Here is a 26,555-nt window from a genome sequence, read left to right on the forward strand (position 1 = left end):
GGAACACATCATCATCATCATAGTGACTAGCAGGAATATGAGCAAGGTTGGGACAGGTGTTTTGGAGGCCAAGATTATTTTTGTACACTGAGCCACAATAGTTAACTGTCCCAAATTATGATTTATGATGCTTGATATTTTACACTATTTTATGCCTTTTTATATTATATAATTAAATTAAATTAAATTATGCTAGCTTTTGCCCGCGGCTTCGCTCTCGTCAGAAAGAGACAAAAACCGGCCAAGAACGTGTCCGGCCACGCTCAGTGTAGGGTTCCGTAGTTTTCCGTATTTTTCTCAAAAACTACTGAACCTATCAACAATTTTCCTAGAAATTCTTTATAAAGTTCTACGTTTATGATATTTTTCATATTTTTTTAAACATATGGTTCAAAAGTTAGAGGGGGGGACGCACTTTTTTTTCCTTTAGGAGTGATTATTTCCGAAAATATTAATATTATCAAAAAACGATCTTAGTAAACCCTTATTCATTTTTAAATACCTATCCAACAATATATCACACGTTGGGATTGAAATGCAAAAAAAAAATCAGCCCCCACTTTTATTGGCTGATTTATACAAAATAAAAAATTAAAAACCGGCCAAGAGCGTGTCGGGCCACGCTCAGTGTAGGGTTCCGTAGTTTTCCGTATTTTTCTCAAAAACTACTAAACCTATCAAGTTCAAAACAATTTTCCTAGAAAGTGTTTATAAAGTTCTACTTTTGTGATTTTTTTCATATTTTTTAAACATATGGTTCAAAAGTTAGATGGGGGGGGACGCACTTTTTTTTACTTTAGGAGCGATTATTTCCGAAACTATTAATATTATCAAAAAACGATCTTAGTAAACCCTTATTCATTTTTAAATACCTATCCAACAATATATCACACGTTGGGCTTGGAATGAAAAAAAAAATCCGCCCCCACTTTACATGTAGGGGGGGTACCCTAATAAAACATTTTTTTCCATTTTTTATTTTTGCACTTTGTTGGCGTGATTGATATACATATTGGTACCAAATTTCAGCTTTCTAGTGCTAACGGTTACTGAGATTATCCGCGGACGGACGGACGGACGGACAGACAGACATGGCGAAACTATAAGGGTTCCTAGTTGACTACGGAACCCTAAAAACACTTTTTTCAATTTTTAATTTTTGCACTTTGTTGGCGTCATTGATATACATACATATTGGTACCAAATTTCAGCTTTCTAGTGCTAACGGTTACTGAGATTATCCGCAAATTGTAACTTGTAGCTTTGAGAAATGGGCCCCAGGACCTACTTATATTACCTAAAGCATAGTTAATTTAGAATTCGTACGCGATGGGAGGAATTTAAGTTTTAAATGAAAAGAAAAAAGTAAACAATATTTTTTATTGCAGAATATAAAAGATCGTTTATTAATTTATAGCGTGTCACATATATTTCAATCATTCAGTATGTTTATGCACAAAATTACGGACTTTTCTGAAAATAGTATTCATCATCCTCTGAACAAGATTTTCATCCATCTTTTTTGTCTGTTGATTCCGTGTGGACCGCAAGGAGTGGATATTTTGAATTATTTTGCCACTATTATTTAATTGTCCTTTAATGAAATGATTTGGGCAATAATTATTGCCTAGTAGTTTTCTGGAAATTCAACAATTTAGCAATCATTGACCCAGACCAAGGGGATTTTTCACGTATTTGTTCACAGTGCATTTTCGCCGGTCAACGTCCATCATCAATAACTTACAAACGCAAAAAGTTAGATCAACCAAATTTCTAATATAGAGTTATCAACGTATTAAAATTAAGATGTGATTATCAGTTTTTTTTAATTTTTAAATTTATTTTTTTTATTCGTCGCTAAACGCGTGCCAATACTATGTTAACTATGCTTTAGTATAATAACAGGCCTTTGCATCTATAACAGATGATTCAAGCAGCATCCTTGCGACACTTACGTTCGTGGCTGTATAGCCCAATTCGAGACCTATTATATAATTACAATTCTTGGGGTTAGTTGCTAAGACGACTCTAGGCTCCCATGAGCCGTGACAAAAAACCGGGATAACGTACCTAAGACAAATCGATATTCTTTGGCATGTCACAACTTCACAACACTTATTCATTATCATGATATTCCTAGGAAAATTGCTAGATCTCGATGTGTCAAATTTTACCACTTGCCAGCCACTACATAGTACTAGGCATTTATAAATGTACCTTGTTTCTCAAAGTAGATCGGGCAAGCGGTTTCACTGCGCGTTTTTATGTCAAGTACCACTCGGCCTTAGTTCTAACAGCGACTACTTTTTTTTAACCCTAGCCCTGCCCTCTAAAGAACAGTTGCGAGTTTAAACTCGATTTAGAATAATGCTTTTATGATGTAACTAGAAAGGGCCCCAAGGGCAATTTACATCAATCAATCGGACGAATATCGTGGCGATCGATCGGTCACATCGAAAATGCCAGTCATACACGATGCGATTTATCGTTACAATTGAGTCATACACGACGCAATTGATCGTTACGATTGATAGTTTACTCGAACGGAATAGGCACTAAACCGGGAGTCATGGAGGTTAAGGGGAGAGGCCTTTGCCCAGCAGTGGGACACCATTACAGGCTAGCTAAAAAAACGAGTTCTACTAGTTCCATAAACCTAGACTATCTCGTTCTTTTTCGAGTGATATGTCCGTGCCATTAGAAGCTCACAATATTGCTTTCAAAGTCGCCTTAATTACAGTCCGGCGCTTTAATAACAAAATGACTAAAATCCAGCTAAAATATTGCTCAAAATTCACTCTCCTCCAAACCAGATTATTCTTTTGATGCGCCAATACGGCGCCGATAAGGCCAGAGATCTTGAATATAATAGAGCCTTTAATCCTCGCAGCGAAGTAATTTAAAGAAAAATAACATTAGCAATTCAAATTCACGTCGGAGGCATTATTACGAGTAAGTGTCAAAGTAGCAAAGTGTGGCAAATTGACTTTGGCGTCCTGATTTATCTGATCAAGGGTTTATTAAAGACTTCGACGGACTATTTTATGCTTACAATATAAATAAAAAATATGTATTGTAAATTGAATTGAAATATACATACAGTTTGAATTGAATACTAGTCCGAGATCTTAACCAGATGTACAGTCCGGTCTGGCAGAAAGCATGAAACTTGGCATGTATATAGCTTATAGGTTTATAAGAAAATATGGAAGTAGAAACACGCCGAGGTGTCAATGTTTCCCCTCTTTCCCCCCACTTTTGTATCCCTGATTTCAGTTTTTTAATATTTCCATGAAAACCATGAAAGCTATCATCACAATGTCTAGGAGAAGTATAATCTTCATAAAATTCTCTACAATATTGTCTACGTAAGTATAAAGCTAGAACTTATAATTTTCAAACTATGATCATTTTCCCCTAACAATATTTCTCTTTGATGACCTGAAGGATAAGTAAGACTAGCGACTTTGCTCTTTTACCTGTGGCGATGTTGCTTCACAAAATTGTTCCTTGGGTGAAACTGATCCGATTTAACTCAATAGTCATGAAATCGCACGTCACTACCCCCCACAAAGACAAAGGGAAAGGGCCGGTTTCCTCGGTGAAATCTATGCATTACTTCTTTTTGCTCTTAGCGACTAGGGCAAATCGTATATCATTTTCATGTAATATAGGGACGAGTTAATCATTTCTGAAAAAATCGTTGCACCTTTTCATACAAAAATAACGTTTTTATTTCCACGAATAAAAAGCCACAAAGGAAGGAACTGTAAACATTTTGTGTGGAAAATCTCACGGTTGTAATTAAAACATTAATTTTGACATATAAGAGACCCGATATAATATAATGACATCCCCGTATACATTTATAATGCGGTTCAGACGTAGCACCAAAGAGAGTTTCGGCTTTCATAATTATCTGGCGAATCCACATTATAATGTAGGTACACGCAAATTAGCCGGGATGTTTTATTCCGCCTTTCTCGGGGCATGTAAATAGGTCTTAAGTACCGCCGTTGCTTTGATTGTGGATGTTCTCAGATGTACCAATTACGGGAAAATTTAGGTACACGAGACTTATTAAATATTATGGTAAAATTTTGGTAGCAAATAAAGGACGAAAAATACGTTTTCAAAAGTTACATTTGAACAGATGTGTCACAAAATAGAAACTCTATCAAAATCGTTGCCCAATTAAGTTGATCTCTCTGGTATTCGTTTTGGTTATTAGCAAGAAAGTTACAGTTTTAGTCATTAACTACACATAACTACATTACTAACTTTGTTAATCTCTTCACGGTACCTACTTTGTACCTAATCGGCACTATACGAATTTGGGCATGTTTATTTTGACATAATACGATTTTGGTATCTACTTTGCTAAATTGATACTACGAACTTAAGCATATCGTCACTACATTTAAAAAATCTCGTATCTCACGCTGTTCCTCAAAGTTAAAACGCAGTAAGTCTATATGCATTCCATACATACTTACTACAATTTTCCTTTCATTGACAGACGAAGATACAAGTTTTTTTTAAAGTAGTGACGATATGCGTAATTATGTATGTTGACAAACTACGGATTTTGTATTAAAGGGGAAGTCTCGCAAGTTTTCCTCCGTCAGTCACTGACAGCTGACTACCCACACCTAACGAGCCGCCGATATCGAGACCCTAATGGAATACAATCGGATCGGCGGATCAATATTTGATGTTTGCGGACACTTGAATCCGCCGCGCCTGTGGCACGAATAGTTTTTTTTTTTTTTTTTTTTTCATTATCTAATGGGATTTCACTTGTCCTGAAAATGTGTTCTGAAGAGTTGTAGGTTAGAAATTATAAAGACGCGTCTAAGGCGTCTCTAAATACGATACATGACTTTATGCTGCACGCTACGATAGCTGAGTATTTAAAAGACGGTTAGTGAGGCATCAAGATTATTAAACAAATCGAACGTGATTAATTAACAATATCCGAGCGTGTTTCGTATCATGACATGTGTCGCCATCTAGTTCAAAAAGTCACATCGAGCGAAAGAATTCTCAGCCTTAACAGGTCGACTACTCCACACGAGATGATTTTAAACTCAAATAGTGTATTTTCTTTTTCACCCCCAAAAACCCCCACATAACAAATTTCTGCGAAATCGTTAGAGCGGTTTCCGAGATCGTCAGTGTAAATAAATATATATATAAATAAATAAATAAATAAATAAATATACAAGAATTGCTCGTTTAAAAGTATAAGATAATTTTACCTTTTTTTTCAACGTTTCGGCCAGGTTTCACTGGCCGTGGTCGCGCAACCTGGACGGGGACGGAAAAGGTAAAATAATGTTAATTTATCGCGTTCGACTTGTATGTGACTTTACATATGTGTACAAAGTGCGAGAACTTAAAGTTTATACCGTAAGGGCATTATACTTACTAGTGGCATCGATTCTAAGGCACACATTGCCGACGTTTCTGATTGTCAAAAAGTTCTATGTGTATTTATGTATGATATTTATAAGGTCCCACGTCCCTCCCACCGCCCAGAAGGATAGAACCACTCTACTGCTAGAGTGAGAGAGAGATATCCAAAAGCCGTGAAATCGTCTCACCCAAAACAGTACTTTTTTAACCGTCGCCCCAAATCTCGAGGTAGGGGTTCTCAATTCCTCTGTATGTTTTGTTTTTGTTTGTTTTTATATTTGTTATTCGATATGTCCGTCGTTACTGGACCGATTTAGATTTTTTATTTATTTAATGTATATAAATACAGATTGGTCTCATTTTTATCAGAACCCAGTTCTGATGATGGGATCCTGGATAGATCGAGGGAAGTCCTCAAACCTGAACGGCACACCTATAGTGACTTTGGTATTTTTATAAGAACAGCATGCATTTATGTTTAGAACAGTGAAATTTGGTGCAGTAGAACTACTGATGATGAACTACACACACATTTCTACATAATCTAACATTCGCAAGCTTGTACCTTTCACCAGAAGCGGTTTTTTTCTTAAAAATTATGCACTGTCAACTTTTCTATCGGTATAGAATTACTGAGCGTTATCAAATATTATATAAGGCATATAATATTATATAAGACCGAACGCACGTACCACTGTTTAGGGCGATTACAGTCCTCGCGCACGTCTTCGTTTTACAGCCGCCACGTGTGCGGCGGGGCTTACGCTATATTATTCATACAACCGTCTATACTTCGACACGCAATACAAAGTCGTGTAAACGAATTCAAAATGTCATTAATTTCATCTTTTCCTGTGTTATCTTGTTTGTAACTATCGTGTCACGGTCCTAAGAGTCTCAGGTAAGCTCGACATTATATTATGTACATTCTGATACAATGAGAGTTTTCGTTCGCATTTAAAATAGGTACCTAAGGCACTGGCTGGTCCCATCAAAAGTGAGTTTTCGTTAACGGCCTAAGGCCTGGTCCCATCATTGGTCTAAGCGCGACAGCGGTGAGCGGCGGCCATACATTGGAACGAGACAGCGATGGGGCTTTTCATTCGCACGTATGACTGCCGCTCACCGCTGTCGCGCTTGTCCAATGTCGTGGCCGGGCTGTAAGCGATGAGCTATCGCCGAAAGAAACGAACATAAGATATCCGCTCCCGTGAAAAATAAAAGAGAGAGCGAGCGATTTCTATCGCCGTGGTGGAACCAGTACCTAAGACGAGCTGGATAGTGACGAAGCATTGCACATAGAATAACAAGAAATGTGTTAAGCAAATCAGTTTTATATTACCTCAGTTATAAAATACAGACAAAAATAATGTATTTTGTATGAAAAACTACGTTCACTGTATTTTCAAGTACCTATGATATCAGTGTGCGTAGCCGAATGCACAAAGGCTCACGAAACGCTCACGATAATATCTCTTTGGTAGCTATCTATCTCTATCGCTCTTACGTATTGGCGCGACAAAGCCAGACTACCTTTCTGCGGCGTTTCGATTTCGTTTCGCGTCGCAGAAATGCCATTCGGCAACGGGGACTGACCTTACTGACCTTCAATTTCAAAGGAGAAGCTAGCACGTATTGAGATTATTTCGGTTTCTTCATCTTCATGATATTTTCTTTTGCCAAAAAGGAACTAATAAGTAATTTTATTATATTTATAAGTAGGTAGATAGTAGTCCAAGTCTTTATTTCTATAAGAGCTTCATTTTCATACGTTGCATAACTTAATAATTTCTAGAGATGGGCCGAATATTCGGTATTCGACAAATTGGCCCATTTTTCAATGTTCGTATTCGGCCGAATAGTTCGGTTACATTGCCGAATATTTACCGTATAAACAAATAGCGTAAGTTGTTTCGTAATTCATCGTATTTCAGCATTCTAAGGAACAACCAAAGGGAGTTAAAAATGCGTTAAAATATAAAATACAATAATTTTTAAAAACGTTAAAATAATATATCTTAAAAAACAAAAACCAAAATTTTCTTATGCACTAAATTATAGGAACATTAAGAGCCTTGGTAAGATAAATTAATGTGTAATTAATTACCAATAATTGAAACATTTTTAACTCTAAGCCAGGATGTAAAATATGGCTCACCGAATATTCGACCGAATGTTCGGTTCGGTAACTGCTGAACCGAATGTTACGCCGAATATTCGTATGCGACAGAGTCCGTATTCAGCCCATCTCTAAATTAATTTCACTCTTCCAGGGACCACCCTGGTAGAGGAGATTTTTTCTGCATATTATGGCTGCTAAGGACTGTATTGTTAATTATAGGGACAAAACAAACCTCGTCTAAATTGTATTATTATGGTCCGAGAGTATGATCTGAAGGTATTGGTAAGTACTATTTGATATAAGAAGGTCTGATATTTTTTTTATTTTAGGGACTTTATGGTACTTTCATTAAGGTCTAGTAAATAAATTTCGGACAACCCCTAATCTGGCTTAATTTGAGAATATCTCAAAGAACCTTTGTACGATTTCGACAAACAAAGGTTAATATGCTGCCAAAATATATTTTTTAAGAGTCCTCTTCATGGTTGTTCAATTGGGTACTTGCAGAATAAATGCGGTGAATTTATATAATTAAAAAAAACGCATTTTTGAGTAACGTTCCGGATTGCCGTAAATTTTTAATACAAGCAGGATGAGAGAAATAGATAAAAAAAATTAGGCATAGGCCAATGTCTAATAGACATTCATGGTGTTTGAACAGTGCCTAAACCAGATCGATATAAACAGTGTATGATAGTTAAATTCGACATCAAAGTCGGAGTTAGCGTAAGCGCCATGCCATATTCTTTAAATGGCCGCCATACACAGATCATGAACTTTATTTTTTAAAAATAACAGTGGCTAGACTATGTCTAGATATCCTGCTTTGCGGATCATGTGTAGTTGAGGTTCGCACTGTACAATTTTTTTTCGCAATTGTGTCGTCTTGTAAGCACTTTGTGAATTTTCTAGTAGCATTTGTCCGAAATCGTAATTGGTACTCGGGAGGATTAAGTCAATGCTGTCTAAACCACATGCTTGCGTCGAGTTTCTAGGACAAAATGCGTACCTTATTATGTGCCTTATTAAGCCCATGTCTTGTTATAAGAAAAAAATATAATAGCGAATAAATACGGCTACTCAAAGTTGTATCCATATTTAACGATACAGTCTTTATGTTGCAATTTAAATAAATAATAAATATGAAATACATTTACCAAAATAATCAGCTACTCCCAGTGTGCAAAGCATAAATAAGTACCTGAAACAAATAAAAATAATGTTGTTAAAGGAATCATGAAAAATGCTTGTGAGACGCGTATTAACAGTCTGCAATAAATACAATAATTTTATTAATGATTAGAATAGAATAGAAAATATTTATTTGGCATATAGACTCTCCTTCAAATGCTCAAAGGTTAACTGGAAGAGATCCCTTAAAGGGATAAGTTCGCCTTTGTACTGAAACTTTTTATTTTAAATATTATGTGCTGTATTATTTTCCTGTACAATAAAGTGTTTAGTTACTTAATAACTAGTACACCAAATAGGATGCCACTCAGCGAATACCGTGTCTAATAGACGCGGCACAGGTTTTCAGGGCACCGAGAAAATTAATAACTAAGTCCTATTAACTAAACAGAACGTAAGAGCACTTATACAGAAACTATGTTTGGACGTGATAGAGAAAGTGTGAGTGTGTTTACTGATTAGGTACCTACATAGGTATTACAGGGACATTTGTTACATCACATCTCACCTTTGTTATTACTTATTAATAATTTTTAAGAGCCCACACAAAAGAACTACTTTTATTAAGTAAAAGTAAAAAGTAAAAAGCATTTAATCGTCCAACATAGGTAATATATAGGTACATAAGTACAGGTCTCATGATACATTTTTGTCCCACTATGTGGTGCCGTGAGGCGTACAACTTTTAGTAAGTACTGTGCTGCATGCTGTGCACAGTTATCACGAATTATTAATATTCACTAATACTATAATAAGATTTATCAATTAAAAATTTAAATACCTTGCTTGCTTTAAATTTAAGATAGAAGAAATAAGTAGAGGTATAAGTTCTTTTTTCTGTATCTTTTGCTGAGCTGTGCCAATAAAGAGTATTCTATCTATCTATCTATATTGTACATATATATAATAGATACATGTATGTGTATATTATGTGACTGTAAATTATATGTGTATGTTTATTTTATTGAGTATACTTTTTATTTCATACAACAAAGGGTTGTTACAATTTACTGTTGAAATTGTAGGACCGCTCACAATCTCTCTGCTCAGCCTCGTGGTTGACTGGTATAGAATGCTTTAGAGCATTAAGTCCGCCTTTTTGTACTGCAAGATTTAATTTTGAGCAATAATGATTAAATAAATTAATCTATGCGATGTAAGATGTGAGTAGATGCGGACTAGCCAAACTTTTTGACTGGGTTCATTTGAAACGCTAAGTAGATATGTTTGGATGGTAGGTAGTGTTAAAGAGGTTCAGAAATGAGACAAAACTTTAACTAAAATTATTTAATTTTTATAATCGTAATCTCAAAGGCTCAAACGACGGTGCGTGCGCGCTGTAAGGCGGGTCGCGGGCAAATGGACGAGCTCACTCTTGTGCTGTGGCGACTGCGGGGCGCGGTGTAGGGGGAAGGGGAGCCCCGGCGGCGGGGCGACAACTCCGGAGTTCACCTTCCCTTACAGTCGACCATCCTGATGGTAATACGCCCACGGATTACCTGAAATTCATAAAATTCCTATAGTGGAAGTCAGAGGAACGTTACAAATGAAAGACCCATCCAAAAATTCACCGAGCCCGCCTCAAATCTAACTGACCTTAGCCTATCTGGCCATGAACGTTGTCTAACTGACTTCGCTCACGAGGCGAACTCTTTTGAATCTTGTCTGTGATCTCTCTAACTTATTTGGTCCTAATCTTTCTGATCAAAGACCTATCCAAAAATCTGTCTAGCCCGCCTCAAATCTGACTGACCTTAGCCTAACTGGCCATGAACGTTGTCTAACTGACTTCGCTCACGAGGCGGACTTATTAAATCTCGTCTAAGATCTCAAACCTATCTGGTCTTAACCTTGCTGGTCATAGGCTCCATCTATCTGATGATACTGAGCCTACGAGATCTAGACAAAAAAAGAAAACACTTTGCAATCTGGTAATCCAATCTAAACATATGTCTTCGTAGGATTTTATTCCATCTATCTGATGATCATGAGCCTATTAATAAAACACAAGATATTACGTCAAGAACTTCATTGCAATCTGAAACTGAAAGCTATGGTTCTGTTGATGAAATTACTCCAAAACTTGTAATCAAAAGTGGTAAATATCAGACACATTTTTTTTAGTTAGTAAATTAAACATTTAACTAACCTTAGACAATATCGGACGTGAACTTCAAGTATGCGTATGTCACAGTATCGCATTACTATTTCTTTCGTTGATGGATGATTTAATAAGAAATAATATAGCACAATCTGCTTCAATATAATAATATTATTTAAACAAATAAACACTTCAACGTCATTAACATAACAAAATACAACAAAGTCATAATTGACTAATCATAATAGTTTACTATTATTGAAGACAGCTACGATATTTTTGTACGTTATATTCAGAAATTTAAATGGTAAATCTACCTGATACATTTTTTTTTTACTGGCAGAGAATATCACTCAATTTTCAGAATATTTTCAAATAAACTAGAATTCTCTTTAGTTATGAACGGTTTTGCTTTGTCTGCGGCTGTAACACTACACTTCCACGAGAGTATCCCGTATAGTCTTATAAGAACCAGTATTTTAATCGATTTATTTTCACTATTAATCTTTCGCCACTATTTTACGCTCAACTTAAACTAAATCATAATTATCATTAATGTTAAATTGTAAATACAAAACGCGTTAATCATTACTACGGTATTACGAATCTTATCGGCAGCGTTGGAATAGGCTACTTAGCTTCTAGTCAAATCAGCGTCTTTTTAAGAACTGTCAAAACTAATTTGCACGATTTGCTAAGGAATTAATATGAAATCGACTTTAGTAATGTCATGGTATACTCATCTACTTTATATCTTTGCATCCGACTTAATAAATTGGGTTTACAAAATAACTATTGGTCATGTTTTCTTATATTATCTGACGCATTATTTCGTGCGTATAAAATATTTTATTTTGAGTACAGGCAGATAATAGAAACTATTGTCTTCATGTGAAAATGTGTCTACACAAGGAACTGAAAATGAAGATGAAAATAATAAACTTTTCGGACTTTGCCTTATAGGAGTCATTAACCGTTAATATTTAATGCCACTTTATACCTGAGTATCACTGAAATAATGCCAATATGTAACCGAGCATTCTCAATACTCAGCCCATAATTTTCTTTGGGTGGTATTTAAACGAAAATCAAAAAAATAACTTTTTTTACGCAAAAATAGTCCAAATTCATATCAAAAATACTAATTGAACAGCAAAATTTCAACTCAAAATATGACTAAATACACTTCATTATATATTCGTGCGTACATCTATTTTAATTTTTAGTAAAGGTTTTTCATGAATGCATCGCTAATAATTTACTAACGCACATTATATCTAGCAACGCTTTTTTTTTAAAATGTAGCATCTATTTTTACATATTATACAGCAGTTTATCTAAATGACACAGCAATTTATTTTAATTGCATTCAATTTTTTTATTAACTACAACATAAAGTGATCAGTAAAAAAACCTAAAATTTAAAGCGCATTGGTTCTTTATTAAATGCACAGAGAGGAAGAACGGCTTTTTAACACGCTTTTATTAGGTCGTCGTGTATGTAACTATGTATGTAATGGAATCTGCGGAAGCTAATTTAACCATCTTCCAGGAGTCGTAGCGTAATGAAAATTGGCAGCTATATGTAGTTCCGATGACAATACAATAATATGGTACTGTTGAGCTGATCTGATGATGGAGTCGGAAGATATGAACTGGAACTACATGATGGAACATCGTATCATAGCCGTTTTTGGGTTTCTTAGAAAAGTCTTGTAATGAACTTTGACTACAATTAGGTTTCAAGGTCTGATGATGAAGCCGAAAGATATGAACTGGAACTACATGATGGAACATCGTATCATAGCTGTTTTTGGGTTTCTTAGAAAAGTCTTGTAATGAACTTTGACTACGATTAGGTTTCAAGGTCTGATGATGGAGCCGGAAGATATGAACTGGAACTACATGATGGAACATCGTATCATAGCTGTTTTTGGGCTTCTTAGGAAAGTCTTGTAATGAACTTTGACTACAATTAGGTTTCAAGGTCTGATGATGGAGCCGGAAGATATGAGCTGGAACTACATGATGGAACATCGTATCATAGCTGTTTTTGGGCTTCTTAGAAAAGTCTTGTAATGAACTTTGAAAGACTACGATTAGGTTTCAAGGTCTGATGATGGAGCCGGAAGATGTGAACTGGAACTACATGATGGAACATCGTATCATAGCTGTTTTTGGGCTTCTTAGAAAAGTCTTGTAATGAACTATGACTACGATTAGGTTTCAAGGCCTGATGATGGTGCCGGAAGATAAGAACAGAAAAAAGGGGGGGGGCTCGAGGGGGGAAGCATGAAAGAAAGATCAACGTAGTATTTAAAATAAGTTGGGTTAAGGTTTTCTTGTGATCCTTAAGAGTAAATAAAAGGGGGGCTCGGGGGGCGAAGCCCCCCGCATGAAAGAAAGATCAACGTAGTATTTAAGATAAGTTGGGTTAGCGTTTTCTTGTGACCTTTAAGAGCAAACAAAGGGGGGATCGGAGGGCGAAGCCCCCCGCATAAAAGAAAGATAAACGTTGTATTTAAAATAAGTTGGGTTAAGGTTTTCTTGTGATCCTTAGGAGTAAATAAAAGGGGGGCTCGGGGGGCGAAGCCCCCGCATGAAAGAAAAATCAACGTAGTATTTAGAATAAGTTGGTTTAGCGTATTCTTGTGATCTTTAAGAGCAAAAAAGGGGGCTCGGGGGCGAAGCCCCCGCATGAAAGAAAGATTAACGTAGTATTTAAGATAAGTTGGGTTAGCGTTTTCTTGTGACCTTGAAGAGCAAACAAAGGGGGGCTCGGGGGCGAAGCCCCCCGCATAAAAGAAAAATTAACGTAGTATTTAAAATAAGTTGGGTTAGCGTTTTCTTGTGACCTTTCAGAGCAAACAAAGGGGGGTTCGGGGGCGAAGCCCCCGCATAAAAGAAAGATCAACGTTGTATTTAAAATAAGTTGGGTTAAGGTTTTCTTGTGATCCTTAAGAGTAAAGAAAAGGGGGCTCGGGGGCGAAGCCCCCGCATGAAAGAAAGAACAACGTAGTATTTAGAATAAGTTGGGTTAGCGTTTTCTTGTGACCTTTCAGAGCAAACAAAGGGGGGCTCGGGGGGCGAAGCCCCCCGCATAAAAGAAAGATCAACGTTGTATTTAAAATAAGTTGGGTTAAGGTTTTCTTGTGATCCTTAAGAGTAAATAAAAGGGGGGCTCGGGGGGCGAAGCCCCCCGCATGAAAGAAAGATCAACGTAGTATTTAGAATAAGTTGGGTTAGCGTATTCTTGTGACCTTTAAGAGCAAACAAAGGGGGGCTCGGGGGGCGAAGCCCCCGCATGAAAGAAAGATCAACGTAGTATATAAGATAAGTTTGGTTAACGTTTTCTTGTGACCTTTAAGATCAAATAAAGGGGGCTCGGGGGCGAAGCCCCCGCATAATAGAAAGATTATCGTTGTATTTAAAATAAGTTGAGTTAGCGTTTTCTTGTGACCTTTCAGAGCAAACAAAGGGGGCTCGGGGGCGAAGCCCCCGCATAAAAGAAAGATCAACGTTGTATTTAAAATAAGTTGGGTTAAGGTTTTCTTGTGATCCTTAAGAGTAAATAAAAGGGGGCTCGGGGGCGAAGCCCCCGCATGAAAGAAAGATCAACGTAGTATTTAGAATAAGTTGGGTTAGCGTTTTCTTGTGACCTTTAAGATCAAACAAAGGGGGGGCTCGGGGGCGAAGCCCCCGCATAATAGAAAGATTAACGTAGTATTTAAAATAAGTTGAGTTAGCGTTTTCTTGTGACCTTTCAGAGCAAACAAAGGGGGGCTCGGGGGGCGAAGCCCCCCGCATAAAAGAAAGATCAACGTTGTATTTAAAATAAGTTGGGTTAAGGTTTTCTTGTGATCCTTAAGAGTAAAGAAAACCCCCTTTTCTTTACTCTTAAGGATCACAAGAAAACCTTAACCCAACTTATTTTAAATACAACGTTGATCTTTCTTTTATGCGGGGGCTTCGCCCCCGAGCCCCCTTTGTTTGCTCTGAATGAAAGAAAGAAATATGAAAGATCAACGTAGTATTTAGAATAAGTTGGGTTAGCGTTTTCTTGTGACCTTTAAGAGCAAACAAAGGGGGGCTCGGGGGGCGAAGCCCCCCGCATAAAAGAAACATTAACGTAGTATTTAAAATAAGTTGGGTTAGCGTTTTCTTGTGACCTTTCAGAGCAAACAAAGGGGGCTCGGGGGCTCGGGGGCGAAGCCCCCGCATGAAAGAAAGATCAACGTAGTATTTAAGATAAGTTGGGTTAGCGTTTTCTTGTGACCTTTAAGAGCAAACAAAGGGGGGCTCGGGGGCGAAGCCCCCGCATAAAAGAAAGATTAACGTAGTATTTAAAATAAGTTGGGTTAGCGTTTTCTTGTGACCTTTAAGAGCAAACAAAGGGGGCTCGGGGGCGAAGCCCCCGCATAAAAGAAAGATCAACGTTGTATTTAAAATAAGTTGGGTTAGCGTTTTCTTGTGACCTTTAAGAGCAAACAAAGGGGGGCTCGGGGGCGAAGCCCCCGCATGAAAGAAAGATCAACGTTGTATTTAAAATAAGTTGGTTTAGGGTTTTCTTGTGACCCTTAAGAGCAACGAAAAGGGGGCTCGGGGGCGAAGCCCCCGCATAAAAGAAAGATCAACGTAGTATTTAAAATAAGTTGGGTTAGGGTTTTCTTGTGACCCTTAAGAGTAACGAAAAGGGGGCTCGGAGGGCGAAGCCCCCGCATAAAAAAAAGATCAACGTAGTATTTTAAATAAGTTGGGTTAGCGTTTTCTTGTGACCTTTTAGAGCAAACAAAGGGGGGCTCGGGGGGCGAAGCCCCCCGCATGAAAGAAAGATCAACGTTGTATTTAAAATAAGTTGGTTTAGGGTTTTCTTGTGACCCTTAAGAGCAACGAAAAGGGGGGCTCGGGGGGCGAAGCCCCCCGCATAAAAGAAAGATTAACGTAGTATTTCAAATAAGTTGGGTTAGCGTTTTCTTGTCACATTTAAGAGCAAACAAAGGGGGGCTCGGGGGGCGAAGCCCCCGCATAAAAGAAAGATCAACGTTGTATTTAAAATAAGTTGGGTTAGCGTTTTCTTGTGACCTTTAAGAGCAAACAAAGGGGGGCTCGGGGGGCGAAGCCCCGGGGGCATAAAAGAAAGATCAACGTTGTATTTAAAATAAGTTGGGTAATGGTTTTCCTGTGACCCTTAAGAGCAAATAAAGGGGGCTCGGCAAAAAAGAAATACTTAAATTTTGTTTGAATTAGTTGAAATGTGACAATATTTTCTAATCGAGTCAAACAAAATCCCACTAGCTGAGAGCTTCAAAACAATGTATGGCGAAAGTATGTCTCTCTAATGTCTTCAAAAAGTCCGCGATGGCACATGTCTATATTGTCTATATTTTACGGATAACTTACTTGGTATAAATATTTTTATGATAATACCGTAATAAGAAGGTAGCCGCTAGTTATTATTAAGTAGCAATTAGCAATAAGTACACGTTAAGCCACAAATGGCATGTAAAATCCGTCTACTTGAAATAAATTTATGTATAAATCTTAAAAGTATTTCATTATTAATGACTAAAAAGTATAAAATAAATTAATAGTTTAAAAAACACTATAAAACACGCTTTTATAAATGCACGTAAAAGCCAAAAATAAATTATGGATCGTTCAAGTTGTCTCTATTTGTGAGCTGAAGTTTAAAAACTATGTGCTTTTAATTATAATATTTGATTGTAAAAGCGTGGGGCGCTGGAACAGGAAAGACTTTCTTGTAAACAAATACTAATCCGAACTTCCTGGCGAATGAAGTTGCATAAGAACATAACGTTTACATATGCCACCTAAGGGTTACCAAAGAGAACCAAACATATCTCGTCCACGAACAAGAACTCTGCATCCTGTCACTGTAGACACTTTCCCCTTTTGTACTTTGATTACCGGAAAAAAGCGGCGTTCTAAGTGTCGGTGACTGTCGACTCTCCTCGCTACTAGCGCATATTTTGTCTGAGTTCGACAAACTGGTACCTACTTTGAACACTGACTTTTAATTGATTTGACTGTTTAATGTAGAACCTACTAGTCATGCTGCAACTCCAGTTAGCGCGTCAATCTGTGGTAACCTCCTTCCCGTAACATAGCATAATTTGATTTATCAGCAAGTTATACAAAAAGTCTTTCCTGTTCCAGCGCCCCACGCTTTTACAATCAAATATTATAATTAAAAGCACATAGTTTTTAAACTTCAGCTCACAAATAGAGACAACTTGAACGATCCATAATTTATTTTTGGCTTTTACGTGCATTTATAAAAGCGTGTTTTATAGTGTTTTTTAAACTATTAATTTATTTCATTGCATCGAACAGCTTTTACGGTTCAACGCATGTTCAACGAGTGATAGTCGCATCCCTACGCAAGACGACGCGATTGGCGGATCGAGAAAGATGGCGAACTACTGTTTGACAAGTCTTATGACAGTCGTAATTGTAAATAATATCCCATCAAAAACAAAACTTGTAAAAACACCAAGTCTCGCAACTCAGTACTTCTGGCGTAAAAAGAGTTGAGATCCCTTTAATACCAAGTCGGTTAATTTATTCAGTCCCTACTTAAAGGACCTTCTGCCGTAAGTTATTACGTAGTTTACCCATAGCTAACCTAATAATATCTTATAACGACCATATGTATCAGTATTAAATATATTTCATGTTTTAAAGAAAATGGACTGACTTGGCAATCGCAATTTACACCGTTGACAAAATTGTGTCATGCGATTGCCAAGTCAGTCCATTTTGTTTAAAACATGAAATATATTTAATACTGATATGGTCGTTATAAGATATTATTAGGTTAGCTATGGGTAAACTACGTAATAACTTACGGCAGAAGGTCCTTTAAGTAGGGACTGAATAAATTAACCGACTTGGTATTAAAGGGATCTCAACTCTTTTTACGCCAGAAGTACTGAGTTGCGAGACTTGGTGCTTTTACAAGTTTTGTTTTTGATGGGATCTCATTTCTTTTTGTAGACCCTCTGTAGTCCAACTTTTTTTCTTCTTTCCTATTAACCTCCTCATACACGCATTAATAGTTAATAGGTATATGGCCCTGGGGCTGATAGGGGATATCGTGTTCATGTTCCTACACGTGACCCAAACGCGAAATTTTGACTAAGAGTATGTAAGTAAAAAATGCATTCTGACTACCATTTCAAAGATATTTATTCGATGGGAATAATAAGCGCGAGCGAAGCGAGCGCGAATTTTTTTCATATTATTGACTCAATTTATAAAGACTCAACCCGCTAGTGGAGAGGAAGGTGGGATTCTATCAAAACCCTTGTCTTTCATAGGCCAAATGTACTTGCAGGTCCATAACTGTATCGGGATGCCCATTTCGGTGTTTTTTTTCAGTAGGGCCCTTCGGTTTCCTAGTGCACATCATCACGCTTGCTCCTTTGACTCTCTGAGATGTTTTTTTTTTATGGGATAGGAGGCACACGAGCAGACAGGTCGCCTGATGGTAAGCAATAACTGCCGCCCATGGACACCCGAAACACCAGAAGTGTTGGAGGTGCGTTGCCGGCCTTTAAGATGGGTGTACGCTCTTTTCTTGAAAGTTTGAAGGTCGTATTGGTCCGGAAATACCGCAGGCGACAATTCTGCTGGCATAAGTTTTATGAAGAACTCCACTTCGGACAGTATTTTAGACACATGATATTTAGATTAGGTACGACGTAACTTTGTAACTACGTAACTTTAATTGATGCAAGACAATACCACATAATTGATAGGTACAATTTCAATGGATTATTGTCTTTCAAAGGTTTGTCAATTACTAAAATCCTCCTTTCATTTAATTGCACCTTATGAATGTTGTACACTGCGACATTTTGATACATCGTTCCACAATCATTTCAATATCTGAATTAATTCCTGAGACTTCTCGCTAGCTGGTGGCCTATCGGTAAGAGCGTGCGACTTTCGATACGAAGGTCGCGGGTTCGAACCCCGGCTTGCACCAATGAGTTTTTCGGAATTTATGTGCGAAACGTCATTTGATATTTGCCAGTCGCTTTTCGGTGAAGGAAAACATCGTGAGGAAACCGGACTAATTCCAATAAGGTCTAGTTTACCCTTCGGGTTGGAAGGTCGGATGGCAGTCGCTTTCGTAAAAACTAGTGCCAACGCCAAATCTTGGGGTTAGTTTTCAAAGCGGACCCCAGGCTCCCATGAGCCGTGGCAAATGCTGGGATAACGCAAGGAGGATGATGGTGACCTCTCGCTATTTTGGAATATGTGCGCGCCCACGCAATATAATATTTTTTATTGGTTTTTTTTCACATGTAGGTACGATTTTGTCGGCCCCCTTACCATTTGGTGCCTAGAGCGGTCGCTCCACTTGCTCTAGCCTTAACCAGCTATACATTTTTTCACCTTAACCCATTGCAAATTAGTTGAAAAAACGTACACATATTTATGATCTCGACTGTACCTACTACGACTGTAGCACAAGTTTTTTTTATTACATTTGAGCATAATATTTAAGTACATACATAGCTGGGCATTAACTCGTTAATCCGTTCATCGTTAATTAACGAAGTTAACATTTCGATTAACGGATTAACTTTTAAGTTAACTTGAAAAAATGTTAACGGACTCGTTAACTTCCGTTAAATTTCTCCGAGTCCGTTAATCGTTAATCTAGTAGGGCACAGGCGCCATCTGCGCTGCGAAAAACACGTTCTGAACGCTACTATAAAAGCCCGAAGTACGGCAAATCCTATGATTTGCCGGTAAATCCTAGGTTTGTTTAATGTCGATTGCTAAAAGTCCGAAATATTACCTAAAAAAGTATTCTTCACGTGGATTTGCTTTAACTAACTTTGATTCGGTGAATCCTAAGCTTTACCATGGCGACTGTTGTAGTGATAGGGCAGCAAATTCGAGCCCTATTTACGACCACATTCGCTTCCCTAGCCTCTACCGCCCAAAGTGCCACAACAGTCCCGTCACCGCCAGCATCTCTCCTGACACAGCTCTAGGCAGTAGCTCAGGCGATCACTGCCTTCCACGTGCAGCCTAGAGTTCAATAGGCTAGCTGTACTTCGGCCTTTTATAGAAATAAAATACGTTATAGTGGATACTGATGCAACTAAATATTTAAAGAAAAGTTCATTTTTTTTCACGTGTTAACGGATTAACGATTAACTTTAACTTTCGTTAAATCTGTCGAAATGTATCGCTTTAACGATTAACGAAGTTAACTTTTTTAGTAACGTATTAGCGATTAACGAAGTTAACTATTTGATTAACGGTGCCCAGCTATGAGTACATATTTATATTTAATTACATTTTACAACACATTTACAGGTACTCATATATTTATATGGGTATATGAAGTTGGTGATGTAGGTAGAATTGCAATTTACTTGTTTTAAATTTTTGCTGTACTTGGCGAGGGCTCGCCCTCATATCTATATACATACATAAAGTCGCGCATGTATTTTTCCAACAGGGTACGCACAGCACACGAACTCGTTTCAGTGCAACTGTTGGCAAAATTATGAAGGGGTTGTCAGCCTATTCGTCCAGACCACAATGGAACCCATATCCCATAGTTGAATTATACGACTCCCACCATGTAAGGAAATAGGGTAGTGATCGTGAGTGAGACATCGGGTATCTGTATAAATTTACATAGACAGGTACACGGATTTATTTACTGTAAATCAACTGCAAATATAACATGGTAATCCCATATATTGATATGAGATTACAATGTTATTTATGCAGTTGGTGTATCTGAAAACCTGGAATGAAATTGCAACATTTTTTAATTTTTGTGTGATTTATACACTAAACACTAACTGTAATCTAAATTTAAAGCTTCCAAGTGTACTAGAAGTGTCTTATTATCATTGATGATCGTGTGTCAGTCAGCCAGTGAGTGACAAAACTAAGAAACTTTGGCTAGTAATTATTTCTAAACTATTGGTTCAAATTTAATGAAATTTGGAATATACCGTGTTTATACAATGACTACTTGGGTGCTGAAAATTGAGGCTTCTAGTTTTATCCAGAACGGAGTAACAGGGGGTTGAAAATGGTCTGAAATGCTTCGAGAAAAGGATGGTACGGCCGTGCCTCTTTTTGCTCGACTTGGTGGGGGCACTGCCGTGCCCCCAGATATATAAGTATAAGTTTTTAGGTTAACACGCCGAAACGCCGGCTCAACGCAACTTCGAATGAATGTAAACAATAACAAAAGCTCGATGACTGCGTAACACCTAGACACTGACAAAATATTTCTATTTCACTCTTACGCGCGAGGCCTACGGTTAACTCCCGGCACGGTGCGGCTTAGTACTATCTCCCTTGCTCGCTTTAATCTGCAGGGATCTTGTGTCAAAAAAACGCGCAAAAACATTTTCAGTGAATTTGTTCTGCTCCTTAAAAATATTGCAATGAAATAAGATATTGTAGCCATAATAATTATTATATTTGCTGAACGCGACTACTTAAAAAATAAGACAAAAATGATGAGCATGGTTAGAGGTGCTTATTAGGATGTATGGTCATCGAATTAAATAGTTTGTCATGAAGACGGGTAAATTTGCTGTGCAATTAGTATTTTTGATAAGACTGTTGTATTTTTGTTAGTAAAGGAATTTAATTGTCTTTCAATAGAGGAAAAAAGTAATGTTGTGCTGATGTGTATTTTGGAATAATCTGCAGTACTAGTTTTGTTAATCATTTAGTTTATTTGCAATGAAGTAATTAATTTGATGTACAGAAGTATATTATTGATGACGATAAATTGATGTGCGATTATTTTTTTGCTGTGCGGTTAATAATATCCCATTTTCTTTATGCAGGTATTATGCGACTTATGCAAGTGTACACAAAAAATAACTGAGTAAAATAATACTTGATCTAGTAAACCGCCAAAAAAAATTGTTTAACTTCAGCTTCTTCTTGAAATGACATACATTTTATATGACTGGTAGCACGAATAGATAAGCGTCAAGTTTTCCGACACATTAATATAAATAAATTAAACATAGCCCCTATAAAATGTGCTATTACGACCACGAGGAATTCGCACAATAACTGTATCATCACAGTGTCCTTAATTATCATAATTGGTTCATAACAGTTTAAGTAGAACTTTTTTTAACATCTTGAGAAGAAAACTGTGTTGTACCAATGATTAAATAATATCCAATCATCAATTCATCAGATGCCAGATTAGTACTACGGTACTCATCTAACCTATTTCTACTACAGTATCAGCTGATTGACTGCATAAATAACTCTGTAGTTGACTCTTGATCTACTGCAATACGAGTTATGAAAATAAAAGCTGTCATAAGGTAACTTCTAACTTTAACAGCAAACCCGTACGACCACGACCGCCTTAGCAATAGTGTTAATAGTGCTGCCAAAATTCACGGGTGCGATTAACTCAACATGATTGATTAATCAAACAGTTTTGTGATATTTTCTGTCATATACATCAACATCTTACATTTTAAACAATTTTAATAGGTTTGTCTTTCTTGCGAATACAGTTGGCAGCAACGTGGCCCCACTTGTCGCAACTAGTACAATGTCTGTGCTCTTTGCAATCAACACTAACGTGCCCATATTTAGAACAACGATCACATTGCTTTACATCAGTTTTTGTGCAAATCGAAGAGATATGACCTTTAATACCGCATTTATAGCAAGTGACGTCATCGCGCTGAGGCTGTTTTCGCCCTGTGTAAGATCTACCCACATCGTTGCTAACTGAACTAGCCTTACTTTTATTTGAACAATCAAAACCAGAATCTGTTAAGTACTTCAATAAACTTTTAGTATCACGGCAAGCGGCACCCCGCGCGCCGGTCGTCAACAAAGGATCGTTCAACGTAAAAATAATGACGTCGGTTATGACATGATCTGGTTGATCACATTTTGTTCCTAGTAACAGTTTTTTGCAGTAGAAGTCCAACACGTTTTCATTATTTTCACATTTTACGGTAACAAATTCATACAATTTTGAAGCTATGCCTCGTCCTTCAGGAAAATCACATATTAATTTTTGTTTCCACTGGTCCCACGAATAATCAATGTTTTCTAGGGAATTAAACCACAATCGAGTATTACCAGCAAATTTAGTCGTCATTTGATAAATAAGAAATCGTTCATTCCAGTTGAATATTTTTGCTAGTGCCTCTAAACGTCTTATCCAACATTGAACTGTCATGTCACTTGATGCATCACCGTTAAAATCAGGTATATTATCAGAGCCCGATAGTAATTTGTTCATCTGACCTTGGTCCTGTGTACAAACTGAGAAAGAGTTGCAGCTCGCTCTCGAGCACGAAGCCGCGACAGGCTGTCTTGCCGCGCACCGGGCCGCGGCGGCGGCAGCTGGCACCGGCAGCAGCGGCGACCGGGGTATGGCGCGCTCCCCGCACGCCCCCGACGACGTCAAACCGCCCGCCGACAACACAGCGCCATCGCTGCCAAGCTCGGGAGTAGACCTTGCTATCGGTGGCGTAGTTGATAAGGTAGCGCCATCATTTGTCGGGTCTACTGTAACTGAAATGGCGGAGGTTATGTTATTTTGTCTCTTTGACTTATTTTCCACCGTCGTCGAGCCTTGAGAACTTGAACTTATCATTTTTTTTCATCAAATGTTCTAATTTGTTAAGCCTTGTATCTAAATCAACATCAATATTAATCGACTTTCTACTTTTTGGAGTACGCCTTCTTGATCTACTTTTACTATAATGTCGCCTGGTACGCGATTTACGTCGCGAACGTCGCCCAGAGCGCGAACGCTGCCTGGAGCGCGAGCGCGAACGTGATTCTTCAAAATCTTCATCCATCACAAACCACAATAACAATATTTGAAGGTAGTGGGCGGGTAATGTTTACTTATTAAAAGTAAGCTCGATCCCACTTCTGAACTGTTAAAGAGGTTCAGAAATGAGACAAAACTTTAACTAAAATTATTTAATTTTTATAATCGTAATCTCAAAGGCTCAAACGACGGTGCGTGCGCGCTGTAAGGCGGGTCGCGGGCAAATGGACGAGCTCACTCTTGTGCTGTGGCGACTGCGGGGCGCGGTGTAGGGGGAAGGGGAGCCCCGGCGGCGGGGCGACAACTCCGGAGTTCACCTTCCCTTACAGTAGATATATAATAAAATCTGTGGCCTATGCTACTCTAGAAACGGCTCCTTCAAATCCCTTCGCATATACCTATTCGTCTAAGTAAACAAAATCTCACCTAAAATAAAATAAAAAAATGTTTCATCACAAGTAAATTAAAAAAATAAAAATAAACATCTAAAATTAACCTTCTGTTAAAATCCGTTTGATTATTTAAAACAAAATCTCAAATTAGACAATATTACGTTCGAAAATTCGGAATAAAGAAATATGATTTGTTTATACTTAAGTACAGTCAGCATCAATATAATACATGAAACAACACACCAAAATTATCTGCCATCCTGAATAACTTCTCTGATGAATGATAAATCTCTCCCAGATAAATCTGTACCGTTTCTTGTCAGAAGTATCGTAATCAAATTATTCTACTAACTTTAAGGAAAGATTCTTTATCTCTAAGAAACAAGTGTCTTAACTTTTTCAGTTATGAAGTTATTAAAATAATGAATTTGATTAGGTACTGAACACGTGTGTGGTGTGATCTCCTTATACCATTTTGACATGTGCCCTCAGATACCTGTTATGTTATGTTATGTTATTCTTAAGAGGATACGGTAGCGAAAATGCTAAAATGGAAAGGAGCCCCCCTTTCAACTTGGGAATTTTAATTAAATTTAATATACCTACAAGTGTTATTAACTAGATTTATCGAAAAAAAATTGTCCATTAAGAACAACTCAGTCAAAAGATATTTCAAAAAATCTTTAAAATCGAGGTTCCGCTCTCGACTCTTTCCTCCTTCAAAACTTAATCAATCGGAACGAAATTTGAGAATCTGAATAGCAATGAAATAATCTATGTCGGACCGTTTAGCTTTTTTGGTTAATTGTTACCAATCTTGAGTATCATACCTTTTTTTGCGCCACAATGAAAAAGGCCGTTTTGGAAATTTTTGATTGGCTCTAGTCTTTAAAAAGCAGAATATCTAAAAAATCAAAACGGTCCGACACAGATAAAAATAATAACAATCTGTGTTGAAAAAATCATTGCTCTATCTTCAAAAACCAGGGAGGAAATAGTCGAGAGCGTTTGTTTGGAGAATTGACCCCTACCGTATCGTCTTAAGGCCCTCTCACACTAATAAATTCATTTATTAAGTACGAAAACGAAACAAGTTTTTTTTTCGAATTTCACAAAAAGTGATAATATACCAGTGGGGTATTTCACCACAGTGACATTTACACTTGACACTGGCAATTCTGAGCCTACTTCTGGGTTGATAAGTGACATTGTTACTCAGCGTCAATATTTCCTTGCTGAACAGGCAATGAACGGCGAAGTCACTATCGGGCGACAATTGTCACTATTGTGACCTATGTCACAGGTGGTTCCTGTCAATGAACCTAACGACGTGTCACATTTAACGGAAAACGGTTTTACGAGTATTTGTATACACCGTATTTTTATTGAATTCCGTTAATTTTAAAGGAAGGTTCTTTAGATCAAATAGAACTAATTTCTCTAAGAAACTAGCGTCCTAACTCTTACGGTTATCGAGTTATTTAAAAAATAAAAATTATTACTGTACACGTGTGTGACAGTAACAACTCTTACCACTTCCTAAAGTTATTTGTTTTGACATGTGCCGTAAATCACTTGACACTAACTTTAATGTTATTCTAAAGGGTCTCACACACTGATTAATTTATTTATTATGTATGAGAGGCTGGCAACCTCTGTCACTGCAATGTCACAGTTTCGTTTTCTTTCAACCCCTTATTTGCCAAGAGTGGCACTGAAACCTGAGTACTTTCATGTGCTCTGCTTACCCCTTCATGGGACACAGGCGTGATTGTATGTATGTATGTATGTATGAAAACGACAAAAAAAATGTTTTTTGCGAATTTAACTAAAAGTAATACACAGGGTGGTTCCTGATAATGAACCTAACGACGTGTAGAATTTAACGGAAAACAAAAAAAAACACGGTGTATACACACTTCTGTTTTTGTTTGGCGGTTATAGAATGGTAGTGGTGGTATAGTAGTGGTATAGTAATGGTATATAATGGTGGTATAGAATGGTGATATTTTTCATGCGGACTGTACACAAAATACAAAACAAAAGAAGCCCACCTTCAGCGTTGTTATTTATAAGGACGGTTTAGGAACCAAGAAGCCTCTTAAATGGAGTTGATTGAAAAGTAAGTAATTGATGTTTTTGGTTTGTGAGAGGTTATTTTTGTACTATCGTTATTTTATTATTATACCCGCGTGGTGACGCACTCTCCTCGCCTCGGCAGACTATTACTTGTGATCTTATTTACTTTACTATTTACTTTACATTACCCCCACAAAAACTTTAAGGAAACAGACTATGTAAAATAATTAAAAACAAATATTGGGGGACACCTTATGTACACAGATCAACCGAACTAAGCAAAGCTTGTACCTACTATGAGTGTTAGGCGACGATATACTTACTTATATAGATAAATACATACATATATACATAGAAAACATCCATGACTCAGGAACAAATATCTGTATTCATCACACAAATAAATGG

At 37.3% G+C, this 26,555-nt stretch overlaps 2 protein-coding genes across 2 annotated transcripts in view; both read right to left on the minus strand.

Moving 5' to 3' along the window:
- LOC125229097 (protein O-mannosyl-transferase TMTC1-like) overlaps nt 1–26,555 on the minus strand; it is a 79,602-nt gene that overhangs the window by 30,129 nt on the left and 22,918 nt on the right. The window lies entirely within an intron of this gene.
- Nucleotides 10,041–23,883, minus strand: LOC125228957. Its single transcript, XM_048133692.1, has 2 exons — nt 23,142–23,883; nt 10,041–10,230 (listed from the first exon to the last, which is right to left on the minus strand). The coding sequence occupies exons 1-2, from the start codon at nt 23,491–23,493 to the stop codon at nt 10,190–10,192; spliced, it is 393 nt and encodes a 130-aa protein (XP_047989649.1). The 5' UTR covers nt 23,494–23,883; the 3' UTR covers nt 10,041–10,189.

Source organism: Leguminivora glycinivorella, chromosome 8 (assembly GCF_023078275.1).
Source record: "Leguminivora glycinivorella isolate SPB_JAAS2020 chromosome 8, LegGlyc_1.1, whole genome shotgun sequence".
Lineage (NCBI taxonomy): Eukaryota > Metazoa > Arthropoda > Insecta > Lepidoptera > Tortricidae > Leguminivora > Leguminivora glycinivorella.

Coding starts and splice junctions, on each gene's coding strand:
- LOC125228957 (XM_048133692.1), bottom strand. CDS start 23,493: ATGATAAGTTCAAGTTCTCAAGGCTCGACGACGGTGGAAAATAAGTCA. Junction 10,231..23,141: donor AGTTTGTACACAGGACCAAG/GTCAGATGAACA, acceptor TATGAATTTCAG/GTAATCCGTGGGCGTATTAC.